At 41.3% G+C, this 13,650-nt stretch overlaps 1 protein-coding gene across 1 annotated transcript in view; it reads left to right on the top strand.

Annotated features, from left to right (window-relative positions):
• The window catches only part of gria3b (glutamate receptor, ionotropic, AMPA 3b), a 98,295-nt gene that overhangs the window by 72,950 nt on the left and 11,695 nt on the right, over window positions 1-13,650 (top strand). The window contains 3 exon segments of the mRNA XM_042492821.1: window positions 1,204-1,410; window positions 3,578-3,951; window positions 4,491-4,689. Coding sequence (XP_042348755.1) covers window positions 1,204-1,410; window positions 3,578-3,951; window positions 4,491-4,689 — 780 coding nt within the window.

Genomic DNA, 13,650 nt, shown 5'->3' with positions numbered 1-13,650 from the left:
ACCTAAATGTTTCAGGCTTATTGGATAGCTCCCAATGTATTTACTGACTGTATAATTACCTGATACAGCACCTCATTCGCTGCAAGCAAACATTTTAAAACGATAAAGAAAGAATGTTTGGGAAATGATAAGGATCTCTGCTTGATTCTCTGATTTGTGCACAGTTAGATTTTCATCTGTATTCTGAGGTGTAAGCCGGCGTCACTCTGTAGCAAGAGGAAACATTTAACATCTCTAGATGAGAAATACAGTCAGGAGGTAAACATGTGTTAACTCGAGGGGAACGCTCAATGGATCCAAGGTGAGGGGATACGTTCAGCACAGAACAAACAAACCATTGCTCTCCCACTTGCACTCTAATTGTGTGTGGCTGTAATGACAATGCCTGCTCTCCTGAGCGGTCCTATTGTTTGATAATGATGATGTGCTCAGTAAGAGAAAAGAGCGTTTTGAAAAGGAGAGGAAAACTAGCACGCTCCTGCTCTCCTGATGTAATTATTTTATTTATGGAGTACTTTTTTTTTTTTTTTTTTGCATTTTTCTTGAAAGCAAATAATGGCTTTTTCTTTTTTTTTCTTTTTCTTTTTCTTTTTTTTTTCTTTTTTTTACTTTTGGAATGAAACAGCCTTTAACTGCGCATTGGTGCAATGTGCTTGAATATGTTGAGATACTATGGGCACTCTGATCCCTCTCCTGTCACTGGCATTTACTTATGAAACCCATCCCCATTCCCATCCCCACCCACCTCTGAGCTGACCCACACCTTGCCTACCAATGACTCCCAGCCCTATTAAAACTCATTCTGGCCTTCTGTCTTCTCCTGCAGAAATGAAAAACTTTCTCCCCTGCCTTAACCCTCCTTTATTATGCCACAGAGTTGCACCCTTGGGCTCAAAATGGGTTGGGTGCATTGGGCTTGGTGTCTGCTGGCTGCCACGGCTTGATGAAAGCAGTGTGACCACATACCATGCTGCTGTTATCAGAGAATATTTGTGCATTCGCAGGGCATCATCTGTATATGCATGACTGCATGGATGTGGTTATAGCAGCTTATAATATTTTGTATCTCTCTGTGTGTGCGAGTGTGTGTTTGTGTGAGTGTGTGCACGGTGACTTATGAGTGCATGTATGCATATTTTCTGTATAACTGAATGTGTGCTAGGGCATGGGAGTGAATAAACCAGCGTGTGTTTGAATCAACAGGAAGCTCCTTATGTGATGTACAAGAAAAATTATATGCATCTGGATGGGAATGACAGATATGAAGGCTACTGCGTCGATTTAGCATCTGAGATTGCCAAACATGTTGGAATTAAGTACAAACTGTCTATAGTAATGGATGGGAAGTACGGAGCCCGAGACCCCGAGACCAAGACGTGGAACGGGATGGTGGGTGAACTGGTCTATGGGGTGAGTACTGGGAGCCTCGATTTCGCTGATTACATGACAGTTTGCAAGGAACTTCAACATGAGAGGAGATCTCATTTTTCTGTCTTAAGGTTATCACCAACCCGTTGTGAACTCATCAGCTCTTGCCCAGTCCAAAGTCTAATGCTGTCTCAGGAAGCTCAGCTGTGAGTGAATTTGTCAGATGCAGCCTCAAGCACTGGGGGGGTTGGTGATCATCTTGAGACGGAGAAAATGAAATCATTTCTCAGTGCTGTTCATTGCAATTAATCCTTCTTGCTTAGCCTAGAAAGCTCTCTCTCTCTTCTTACAGGCGCAAAACAGAGGTAGGTACATGAAAACAATGAGTCCATATGGCAAACACACTGTAATCACTTTGATGAATGAAAGATTGTATGCCTTTGAAGTGATTGTGTAATTATGTTCGATGTTTGATGTGTATGATGAATACGCCACATTGTAAATTCACAGCTGAGAAAATCTGCTGCAGAATCAACAGCTAAATGGTGGTTTGCGGTTCGAAACAACAAGATCCATATGTGTTGTGCTCCATAAAGGTTGAACCTCTCACATTAGGGAAGGGTCACATCGTGTTTTACATCTGACAGAGTGCTCGAGCTCTCGCAGCACCTCGGGCATTCCAAAATTACCCCCCTCCTCCCCACCACACTCCTTTCACGCCTTTCTTCGAGGCCACAGTAGTTGAACAGGGGCCAAATACAAAATGCATGAGGGTAAGGCTTCCTCATCTGTTCAATTTCCCAACTATCAGCTTGAGAGATTGCTTGGTTTGATGTGCTATCGCCACCAAATTATCTTTCAAATGGGAAAAGTCCACTCCCTGCAGATGGAGGGTAAAAAAAAAACCAACCCACTCACGTCGCTGTCAAGTCTTTCCAGACCTGTAATTTTAAAGCAGGTGGTCCGGGACTAATAGTTTTGTACATTCTGACCTTTTGACCAGTAAATTAATTTGATTTTAGTTGTCTTTTAAAGGTTAGGCCTGAGGCTGCTCTTTATTGCTTTGTTTCCCTCAACATTGATTGAGTGCTGCTTACGCCTGCGCAGGGATTAAATGGTTATAGCCCCTTCACAACGCTCTGTTGACAGGGTAAAGAAAACAGCCATGTTTATTGGATCTATTTGTGTTGCTCCTAGTTTGACCTTGTAGGAAACATTTTTCTGCCTCATGCCGCTTCAATCCAATGTTTTCTCAATTTCAACATAAAAAGACAATGCAAGCACAATACAAAGAATTGTCCCCCTTTGAAGAGGAGCAGATATTTAATTAATCACATGCACACTAGCTGCAGTAACACTGTCTAATGTGATTAATTATTTTCTTCTGCTTTTACAAAGAAACCCATTGTGATTCCTTAAAAGGCAGCACCACCTCCGTGGAAGTGTTTTGATAACTTAATGTGATTGAAGCAGCAGAGCAAAGGAGGAAGATAAAGAGAAACAGCTTGGAAAATAAAACAAAACAAAAAAAATAATAATAATAAAGCCAATGCCAAAATAAGCCATGTTTGGGAAACCCAAGCCCACTGAATGGCATGTGATGGAGTTTACACATCCAGGGCTTGCTGATTTAAAAAAAAAAAAAATATACAGCCCTGCAAATTGTAGCCATTATAAAACATAAGACAAACTCGGGACTTTTTTTACAATGTAATTTTATTATATAGTATAAAACTGCTTGTTTTAAGGAATCGTACCATTGACAAGTTTTCCTCCTCAGTATCTTCTCTGGTCCTGATTAAGGAAGCATTTGGTCAAACATGACTCAAACACCCATCTGCCTTGGTGGATTTTATCCAAGCTGTCTCTCTGAAAGTCTTGCAGGCCCCTGATGAGCTTTTTCTCCTTCTTACCTCCCAATGTGGCAAAATTTCAGTGGAAAAGTAATTAATTTTACAGTTTGAATCTATTAGCTAACATCCCAGATCGTAACCCTTTTGCAAATTCTAGTCTGCTTTTCCCCTGCATGCTTTTTTTTCCAAGTGTCACAGCTGGTGGTTAATTTCTTATTATCTTGTGTAAAATGTGATAACAACATTGTTTTATTCTCCCTCTCCAGTTCCAGTCTTTCACAACACACACTTTTAAAATGACACGTTTACTTATGCAGGTCTTGACTAATGCTTGCTGTGCATGTCCCTGTTTCCAGAGGGCAGATATAGCTGTTGCACCTCTCACCATTACTCTGGTTCGAGAGGAGGTGATAGACTTTTCCAAGCCCTTTATGAGCTTGGGCATCTCCATTATGATAAAGAAGCCGCAAAAGTCCAAGCCTGGCGTTTTCTCCTTCCTGGACCCGCTGGCCTATGAGATCTGGATGTGTATAGTGTTTGCCTATATTGGGGTGAGCGTGGTCCTGTTCCTGGTCAGTCGGTTCAGTCCTTACGAGTGGAACCTCGAGGAACAGGATGAGACCAAAGACCCCCAGACGCCCCCTGATCCTCCCAATGACTTTGGCATCTTCAATTCTTTGTGGTTCTCACTGGGCGCCTTCATGCAGCAGGGCTGCGACATCTCCCCCAGGTGGGTCAGTTTCAATACATACGAGGAGCGGACAGCAGAGAGGAGTAGAAACAAATAACACATAAAAATTTAATTGCAAGTGATGAGATGCATGTAGGTACACACACTCAAGCATCTTCATGTCCTGTCCTCTTCCCTTTAGGTGTTATTATTTGAAGCTAAACTAATTTCACATTTATTGCAGCTACTAGCCTATATGTATAATTGAGTTTGTCAGTTTGTGTGTGGAAATTATCATCAACCAAATGCGTTCATCAATACTTTCTTTAGGCTATGATTTGAGCTTTGACCCTGAATGTTTCGCAGGCAATTACAGCCTTGGATTAGAGTTCATTTTAAACAGCGTGTACTACTTTCCTTGCAACTGTGCCATTTGAGCGTGCTGACGCAGCACCAGTTAGAGTTACAAGGAAATTCTGATTACCGGTGCAATTAGGTACAAGAAACACAACTGTTAGCATCTTAGCAGGTTGATGGGCACCACATGTCAGGGTGTAATTACATTCTGTGTTTCCCCGTGTTACACCTCCCTCCTGCAGGTCTCTCTCGGGCCGTATCGTCGGTGGTGTGTGGTGGTTCTTCACCCTCATCATCATCTCCTCCTACACAGCCAACCTGGCTGCCTTCTTGACAGTGGAGAGGATGGTCTCTCCTATAGAAAGTGCCGAAGATTTAGCCAAGCAGACAGAGATAGCATATGGCACTCTGGACTCAGGCTCCACAAAGGAGTTTTTTAGGGTGAGTAGTACCAGGAAACTGTTTCACACACACCTCCTCATGCACCCTATGCCTACCACACACTAGAAGACTTTGAAAACATAAAGTCATAAATCACAAAGTTTTTGCAAAGGATACTGATCTTCATGATCATATTACACTGGCCTTCCACTAACCAACTTTTAAAGTGATTTCACTGTCAAAGAGAAATTTCCAATGTTGGAATAAAATCTGGAAAGTTTGATCTCTGCTGGTGTGCTCTCTCTGTGATCATTTGGTATGAGGTGGTCATAAAACTCTGTCTGAGCTGTCTTAATTAAGTTTTTCTTCATCTTGACATTCTTACAAAATCAATCATTTTTAATATTTTGGTCAGTTTTTAGTCTTGGCTCATGCCAATATTAAAGATGTTAAATTTCACAATTAGGCTCAGGGGATGAAGGGAGTGACAATAAAAATGAAACTGGGGAAGAAGGAAAAAGACAAGCGGGAATGGGTGTATAAAGAAAAGTTGTGACTTATTTAACAGAAAAAAACAGGCATTAAGTGTACAAAAAAGGTCTTCAGAAAGGTTACCAAAAAAACTACTGTCTTTAAGAACAAAGGAAGCAATTCAAAAATAGTGTTCAATAATTAGATGACTAATTTAATCACCCTCGTTCCAAAACTGGAATAAAGATCACTAATTCTGGTGCAAAACTAGTTTCTTTGGTCTGCAGTCTGACACACAGCACCCACGATGCCACACTGACCCATTGTCTCTGACATTTTGCTGCACACTCCTAATGAGCAGTTTAAGCACAGATGTGCTCAATCACTCTATGCATGGAGGAGGGAAGGGCAGCACCTGGAGAGGAACACAAGAGAAACACAGGCACAAAAAGGGCACACCCACCTTTAGTTCCCTTGACTGTGGAGTCGTGAAGTCAACACAGAGCTGTATGTAATGCGTTGTGTATCTGATCCACCAACTGGCACTTATTTTAGAGACAAAACTTAGCTGTCTAAACGATTCAGATCCCATAACAATAACACAGCTAACCAATGGAGGCTGGTAGTGAGCTGAGGCAACAAAGTCCAAAATATAAAGTTTTTAGGCAAATGTGCTTCATCTGTATGGATGAATTGACAAGAAAAACTGTTAACATATGACAGTTTATTTGGGGTTGCTTGAGTTACTTGTTTAACATGAGAAATTGTAAATGCATCACATTTTTAAGACTTTTATGTATAATTTGCCAATGGGAGCAACTAAGGAATCTAGTTGTAGTAACGCAAACAGTGACTCTGCAAGATCCCTAGTCTTTGCAACATCTTTTAGTGTTTTACTAAAAAGTAACACTGTGTTTACATGTGAGAGGATGTCACACTTTAATCTTTAAAAAGTCTTTTCAAAATCTTCTTATGTGTAGTAGGAATTAAACATGTTTGATTTTGTCATAAAGTCAAGATGAGAAAAAGACTGGCTTAGGCTGTTTTTTATGACCACCTTATATCAAACAATCAAGATCACGGCAGTGCATCACATCTCTAGCCAAACTTGCATTTTATTCCGACACTGGAAATTTGCCTGTGACAGTGAAAGGCCGGCATCATTAATCAGGCAGTGGCTCTTTTACTTTCAGGTAAAATGTCCAAAAAATGCAGACACCTAAACATTTTGCACTCAGGCTTGTTGCATCATAAAGATGACTTTGTGTAAAGTCCTTGATAAATTCCTCCTTGCAGCTTTTCCATTTTGTACCTTTAGTGCAGCATTCTTGACCTGCACAAGATTGCTCCAAATGAGACATGTTGACAGAGAAGCAGTTCTTGAACTCTTATGACACGAACGTGAAATTTATGCAGGAGAACTGCAGTGTGCAACCTTGAGGCACTGGAGCTGTCAGCAGAAAGTGTGATAACAACGTGGAAGACTCATAGGTGATAAAAAACAGGAGGCTAATCAAAGCACCCACATCAGGCTCAAACTCAGAGGGGTCAGCTCATGAAATATAATTAGCTAGCTGGCCATGGCAGGCAAATTGGACCTGATGAAGAAGAGCCCTGCAGGTCAAACAGAGCAGTCTGAAAGACGCTTCAGATGGAATAAGCAATATGTCCGTCGGCATGTGGGACTGGCTTGGCAATTAAGTCATAAATTAAGTAAAATCTGAAGCGAAAGTATATTAGTCTCTGAAAGCCAGCCACATGCTCACTATGCAGTCGTTAAACGGCACTGTATATCTTTAAGGCGATCATCCTTCTGCGGTGAAATTCTTAGATATCTTAGCTTGTGGCGTGGCTGCATCAGCAGTCCAGTCCTTCGCACTTGCAGAGCAATAAGTTGAAAAGGAATTAATGAAACAGCACTCTGCCTGTGATGACGAAAAGGCAATATGACAGTCTTTTATCCTTCGCTCCCTCATTACTCATCAACAGGAGAGAAACAATTCATATGTTTCACAGCTGCAGCCTGTTGGCAGAAAGAGCAATTCATTTGTATTACCCCTGGGTTGAATAGCTCAGAACAACAAAATGCAAAATCAAATCCATGTTTTTCTCCCCCCCGACAAAGGACAAGATAGCATATGCTTGAGTTTGATATTTAAAAGAGTTGTGTTTCTTGGAGCTGGTTGTAAAAGGCCGTATACTGTAGATAATATATTGTGGGAAACATGGCACATGACAGCAGCACTCTATTCTCCATACAACACTTCACAAAGCCTGTCATCACTTTTCCTTTCATCACACATGCTGCTCAGGTGTATATCAAGTGCATGCCTTTGTGTCAAAGACATGATGGATGCCAATTACAGATGAGGTGACAAAGGAGCCACCTCAGGTCTGCTGGTAGAACAATCCGAGAGAGGTGGTCGGGGAGTCGCAGTTTTGCTGTATTCTGTATAATGAGCGTCCTAGTTACATCCCCAAGTCTTCAAATAGGAAATGACATGTGTGAACTGCTACTCCAAGGGACTTTTAATTAAAGCTGTAGAGGGCTGACAAGGAAAAAAAACACACTGATTAATAGGAGTTAAAGTTCTATTTCAGATCATGTTTTTCAGGAAATACATTCGGGCTTAATTAGACCCATACGGCATCAGCCAGCTGGAAATTTTAAATCAAGTCCAATGTTTCAAACAAGACATATGTCATCATCTCTGAACCCCCATGGCCTTTAATTTTTAATGATTTCACCTGGTTTATTTTATTAAACGACCTGACAAGTACAACAAGCACAGCCATGTTTGTAAAATATGTTTTGTTCTGTTCCCGTTATGAGCAAAAAATAAGATGCAGTAACGTGAACCAGGCTTTTAATAATGAGCTATAAAACCTTTAAACTCATATTTTGATCGCTCATGTTAAATGATCTCATCATCTACTGTGCTTTTAAGAAGCCCCTCAAAGGCTGTTCTTTTAGCTCCTGAAAAAAATGATGGTTTTACTCATTACGTGACAGTGACAATGCTTACATCGCTGTCCTCATTCGGTGGTGGGAATGTGTAGAATCTGCAGAGGAATTTTTTCAAAGAGAGAGGTGTTAGATTGGAGCTCCTAGCAAGCCCCCCCTCCCCAATTCTGCTGCTCACAACCAACTAGGACAGCTGGCCTGGGAGTCGGTGGACGTGCCCGGTGGAAGCCCGAATGGCTCTCGGTGCTTGGCAGTGCCGCCCTACCCGCTCTTGGCTCCTCTTCCCCAGACTGCCCCGCTTGTTTGGGCACCCTCTCCTCCTCTGTCTCCAGCCTGTCTGTTGCTTTACCTTGAGACAATGTGGGATAGCTTCAAGCTTTGTGTTCCTCGTCCTCAACATAGCAGCTGTCATGCGCCGCTGCACCGCTGTGATTTGTTTCATCATTTTAATTCCTGTCATGGATCTTTTCATGCAGTCAGTTGAATATTTGTGTTTTGGATGATTAGAAAATGATGAGTTGTACCAGCGAGGCCATGTTTATCCTCTTGATGAGGTTTTATTCCATCAAAAGCCTTGGCTCGGTTACATTTGGAATTGTACGTCGAAGGAGAAGCTTGGTGGTAATAATGGCTGAGATGATAAAATGGGCTGATGTGGCTGTTTAATTACGTGTAAAGACCGGGGTGAGACCGTCAAAGACAACCACACTGCTGTCCCATCATGCACCTCATTTAACAGCGTAACAATGAAAGAATGATAATTGCACGGAGAAATGAGACCACTGCATTGTTTTCTGTTCCCCCTCAAAAGATTATGCATCCCCCAAAGTCTCACCGGCAAACATCATGCATCTTACTGATCTGCAGGTGTGGCGGAGATGGGAACAACAGCTTGAGTGCAGTCACCAATGCATTTTACTAAGCATGAAAATCAATTTCACGTCTCAGCTATTGTGGCACAGACACTATAGCTTCTGCATGGTCCAACACAATATTTAATAAGTGTTTTTTTTTTCTGCAGAGTAGACCTGCATTAGGCCAGGGTTGCATGAAAAGAAGCTGGCGAAGAGATTTACCCAAGTAATTCTAAGGTTGTCCTACAATCATATGCAGCACATTGTAGCGCAACTCCCCAAGCTCTTGTCACTTTGTGTTTCAATACAGTGCTGAGTGAACGGGAGGCTCCTATAAAGATTAGAGCCAGTTTGCATAAAAGAGAAAGCTGACAAAAGTGATGATAGACTAGTGTGAGATACGCGTAACCTCTGAGGGAATGCGCTGTCCTCAGAGGGCCTTGTCGAACTTTAGATGAGCAGCAACAGCAGGCGTGAGAGGAGCCTTTGGAGTCCAGCAACAAGCATCAAAGATGAGCAATTGGTATTCAGGGCGTAGCATGTGGCACTTCAATGACAAAGTACAACCCCGAGAGCTTCAACTTTCATTTCTGCATACTTGAGATACAGGTAGTCCTGGCATACAGGATATTGGGGAGGAGGGGGAAGTGGTGATGTCCACAAACAAAATGGAAAGGAAGTAAAGTAGAAGGAAATGTAGTGGCGGGTGTTTGGAGATGGCATTTAGATACACAAGCAGTGGAGCGTATGTGGGAGCGGCCATAATGAAAGCAGCCTGCGACGGCAAAGGAAGAATAAAAAACAGGCTGCAGTTCGGAGGGCAGTGGACGGAGGTCTGGAAATGCTGCATAACTGAGAATCAATACAGATTAAGTGGTTATTTAGAATGGAGAGGGGCAATTGCTTTGACTTTGGACTTTAATCACTTGTCCGTTCTCGGACTTTTTAATGACATTTCCGGGGATTTTTGGAACAACAAAATCTCCAATCTTAAGATTTATTAATGATCTTTCAAAAAATACAGAAAAACAAATCTGTCTTGTCTTTCTATTCTCCCATCGGCTTTCCTTCTGTCTTTGGGCTCATCACACAAGGCTTAAATTTTTCTGGCCATAAGTATTTTATCTCTAGACTGTGAAGAGATGCCTACAGGGTATCTGTTTTAGTGTAACAGAATAATACTTCTATCGTCTTGGGCAGTGGTATGCAAATAGTGGCCTGTGGCCCTCCAATATAACTATATGAGTTAAACATAAAGGATTTGTATCGAGCCTTTTATGTCATTCGTTTAAACTGTACTGTTGATAACAATGCAAATGCAGGGCTCATGCAAATCTCAGTAAACATGACCTTGTCATAAAAACGATGAAAAACACACACAAATAAAAAATCCACTGTTGTTGGTTTTTTTATGTAAATGATACAAGTACCTCTGACTTCAAACACAGTTTTAAATCCACAGCTTTAGGATATTTAACATGACAGATCTGAGTCTGAGAAGCACAAATAGGTGGCTGTCCAAAAGATAAGCTTTTTTTCTATCAGTTTAACTGCAATAGTCTGGCGACCTGTCCAGGGTTTACCCCGCCTCTCGCCCATGGACAGCTGGGATAGGCTCTAGCCCCACCACAACCCTTATGAGGACAAGCAGTCAAGGACAATGAATGACTGAAGGAATGAATTTAACAGGTTTCTTTTGGCCTTTGGCAAAAGACAATGACTGAATTACCTAAAGATCAAGTGAATAAAAATATTAATCAATTAAATAAAATAGGAAATGAAACAGAAGTAATCAAGTTAGTATTGTTATAAACAAACTAAACAAAAAAAACTAAAGCGTAATAAAAGAATTGAAAAAAAAATAGAAAGCAGTGGTGGCTGTAAGTATAAAACATACTGTAATACATTTATACATGACTTCATGTCAATGTCCTACTGTTTATCTCTCTGATACACTGTAACATAATGACAAGAGGGTAAATAAAAGTTACCTTTAAGAAATGCAGAGTTTTGTGAGGCCAAACTTAACTCTTTCTATTCATAAAAACTGTGTTCAGCTGAATTTCCATGGGAGCCAATGAGGCTTGACGTATTTTCCAGTCTTCAACACCGTCTCTTGCAAGAGCTGAAGTTCTCCCCAAAAGTTTACAACAGAAAGTAACACCCTTGTTTGCTGAATAAATGAGCCAGGACCTTTTTAGACTATCCCCATTTGTTAACATGACTGTGGTGACACACTGAAAACTTTCAGTCAGTAACTTTACCTGCTTTCCTATTCATTTTGTTTGGTTTGTTTGGGTTTTTTTTTGTGAAGACAATCAAACTTGTTGTCAGTCAGCCGGGCTGCGATTGGTTCGTAAGAGCTGGGGGTGGGAGGTGAGGGGGAAGAGGGAAGCGGCTGCAGGTGCAGTGTATTTGACACTTGTCTCGACAGTTCATTGTGTGTAGCCTAGTACGCTTGGAGCCTGCAGTCACCCTATTGGTTACTGTTTGATTTTACTCATGAATATTTGGCACACTTAACATTTTGCCGCCCTTGCCAAAGTGCTGCCCTGGGCAACTGCCTAGTTTGCCTATATGGACGTGCTGGCAGTGATTGTCGGTTACTACTTGTAAACAGTATTTCCAGGGAACCCCTGATTTAATCTCACATTGGAACAAGGTTTGTCCGCTTGGCACTTTGGCTTGCTATATGTTTGTTTGTTTTGGGGGTTTTTTTTGGTGCTGTGTCCATGATTTTCGTAGCTTCCTCTTGGATGAGTGCTGCTCACTGTCTGGTATCTGGTCAGGGCTGTTTTATAAGTTCCTGACCTCAACTGCGTGCTCTGCTCAGTAATGTTCTGAACATAGCAAAATAAGACGAAAATAAGTAAATACAAACAGAGGGCAGAGTCTTCACAGGAAAATACACCTCCACACACGTCTTGTGGGTCACAGGTGATGACTAAGAGGGATTACTTTTGTAGGAGTCTATACATTGTTCTTTAGTCAAGTCAAGTCAAACTTTATTTGTAAAGCACGTTAAAAAAAAAAGAAACGCAGTCGACTTAAGTGCTTAACAGTGATTAGATACAAAATAGATAAATACAGAAGCAAACGGCAACGGGAACATAGAAAAGAATAAACATAGTTGAGCAAACTGCAGCACAACAAAGGATGAGGCACAATTTAAGATTAAATCAGTTTAAGTTGTCATGCTCAAATCAATCATATGCCAGTGAAAAGAGGGTCTTCAGTAGTGACTTAAAAGTGTCTATTTTTGGAACAGTTTCTGTTTGTATGGGTGAGCTGTTCCAGAGTTTAGGGGCAGCTACCGCAAAGGCTTGGTCGCCACTGGTTTTATGCTTAGTTCTGGAAACATCCAGGAGCATCTGACCAGTCGACCTCAGTGCTCTGACTTTAGTATGAAGATAAGATATTAGGAAAATCCATCATTTGAACAGTCATGTTAATGTCAGTGTTGTATCTTCAGCTTGTTTCTGGTTCCCCCAAGGGGCTAAAAAATCAGTTTTTACCAGTTTAAGAATATACTGTATATAAAACTAAAAAATTGCAAGTTTGCACTGCTGCTGTAAAGTTATGTCGGCCCCCGACTGAAAAATGCTAGAAATAACTCTCTGATGCTTATTGGCAATATCCGACCTCTGCTCCAAGGAAACCCTCATTTGTATGTGCATGAATTAGAGTGCCAGAGTGCCAGTGCATTCATATATGCATGTGATTTGGACGTGGTGATTCAAACGACATCTTCCTAGAAGAATAATAAGTACACATCAGTTTTCCCCTGACTTCCCTCTAACCTTAAAAACAAGTCCTGTTTTCTTTATTCTTCATCTCAGGCTGGAACAACAGACCTGAGTTTTTCTTTATCACTATTGCAAGCCAGCAGGAAACTCAGTGCTTCAGACACATTTGCAGGAGGAACACCTACACAGATGATGTAACTGTGTCGCCTCGGTAGGAGGGTTGGCTGAGATCGACTATTTAGGTACTTCATTATGAACAGAGCAACATTGTGATTGCTTTAGTTTAATTTGACGACATTTAAATGAGGAGGATTATGCAGTTTGCAAGTTACCCAACATGCACTCGTTTTTCTTTGTCGCTTTATACAATAGCTATCAGATATAACCCCTCCCTGTTAATTGTCTGGATGTTCATTTTGAATACAGCAATATGTTCTAACAGGGCCATTATATGGTGCAAAGGAGAGCCACACATATAAAGCTGTATTTATGGCGGTCTATAATTGCTCAACAAATCGTCTGTTCATTGATGATGGACTTTCGTCGTCATTATTCCTTAATTGAATTTTAAATGACCACCATAGACTGGCGTGTGAATGATTACATTTAAAAGGAGATGAGAGTACACTTTCAATGTGTTACATTCGTGTGTGTGTGTGTGTGTGTGTGTGCGTACTTTATGTGTGTGCAAGCAGTCAATAATCGAATATCTGTGCTCTCCTGCTGGGCTTTCTCACTGTACCCTGTTTTCTCTCTCCATCAGAATCTGCTTTCAGTGGTGACTTTAGTTGCAGTGGATTCAGCTTATTTAGGTTTTGGTTGCACTTCGTCCCCTTTCTGATATTGATGAATTGACTTCATAAAGCACTGAGGCAGCACACTCTGTCGTCGGTAATCAATGCACAGATCCATTCTTTTCTCTTCATTTGAGGAGGCGCCTGGAGCTTTCCCGCTGCCGAGCAGATGAGCCGTGGGTCTTTGGGGA

This window comes from Plectropomus leopardus, chromosome 9 (genome assembly GCF_008729295.1).
Source record: "Plectropomus leopardus isolate mb chromosome 9, YSFRI_Pleo_2.0, whole genome shotgun sequence".
NCBI lineage: Eukaryota > Metazoa > Chordata > Actinopteri > Perciformes > Serranidae > Plectropomus > Plectropomus leopardus.
This window is presented reverse-complemented; position numbering and strand designations above follow the sequence as displayed.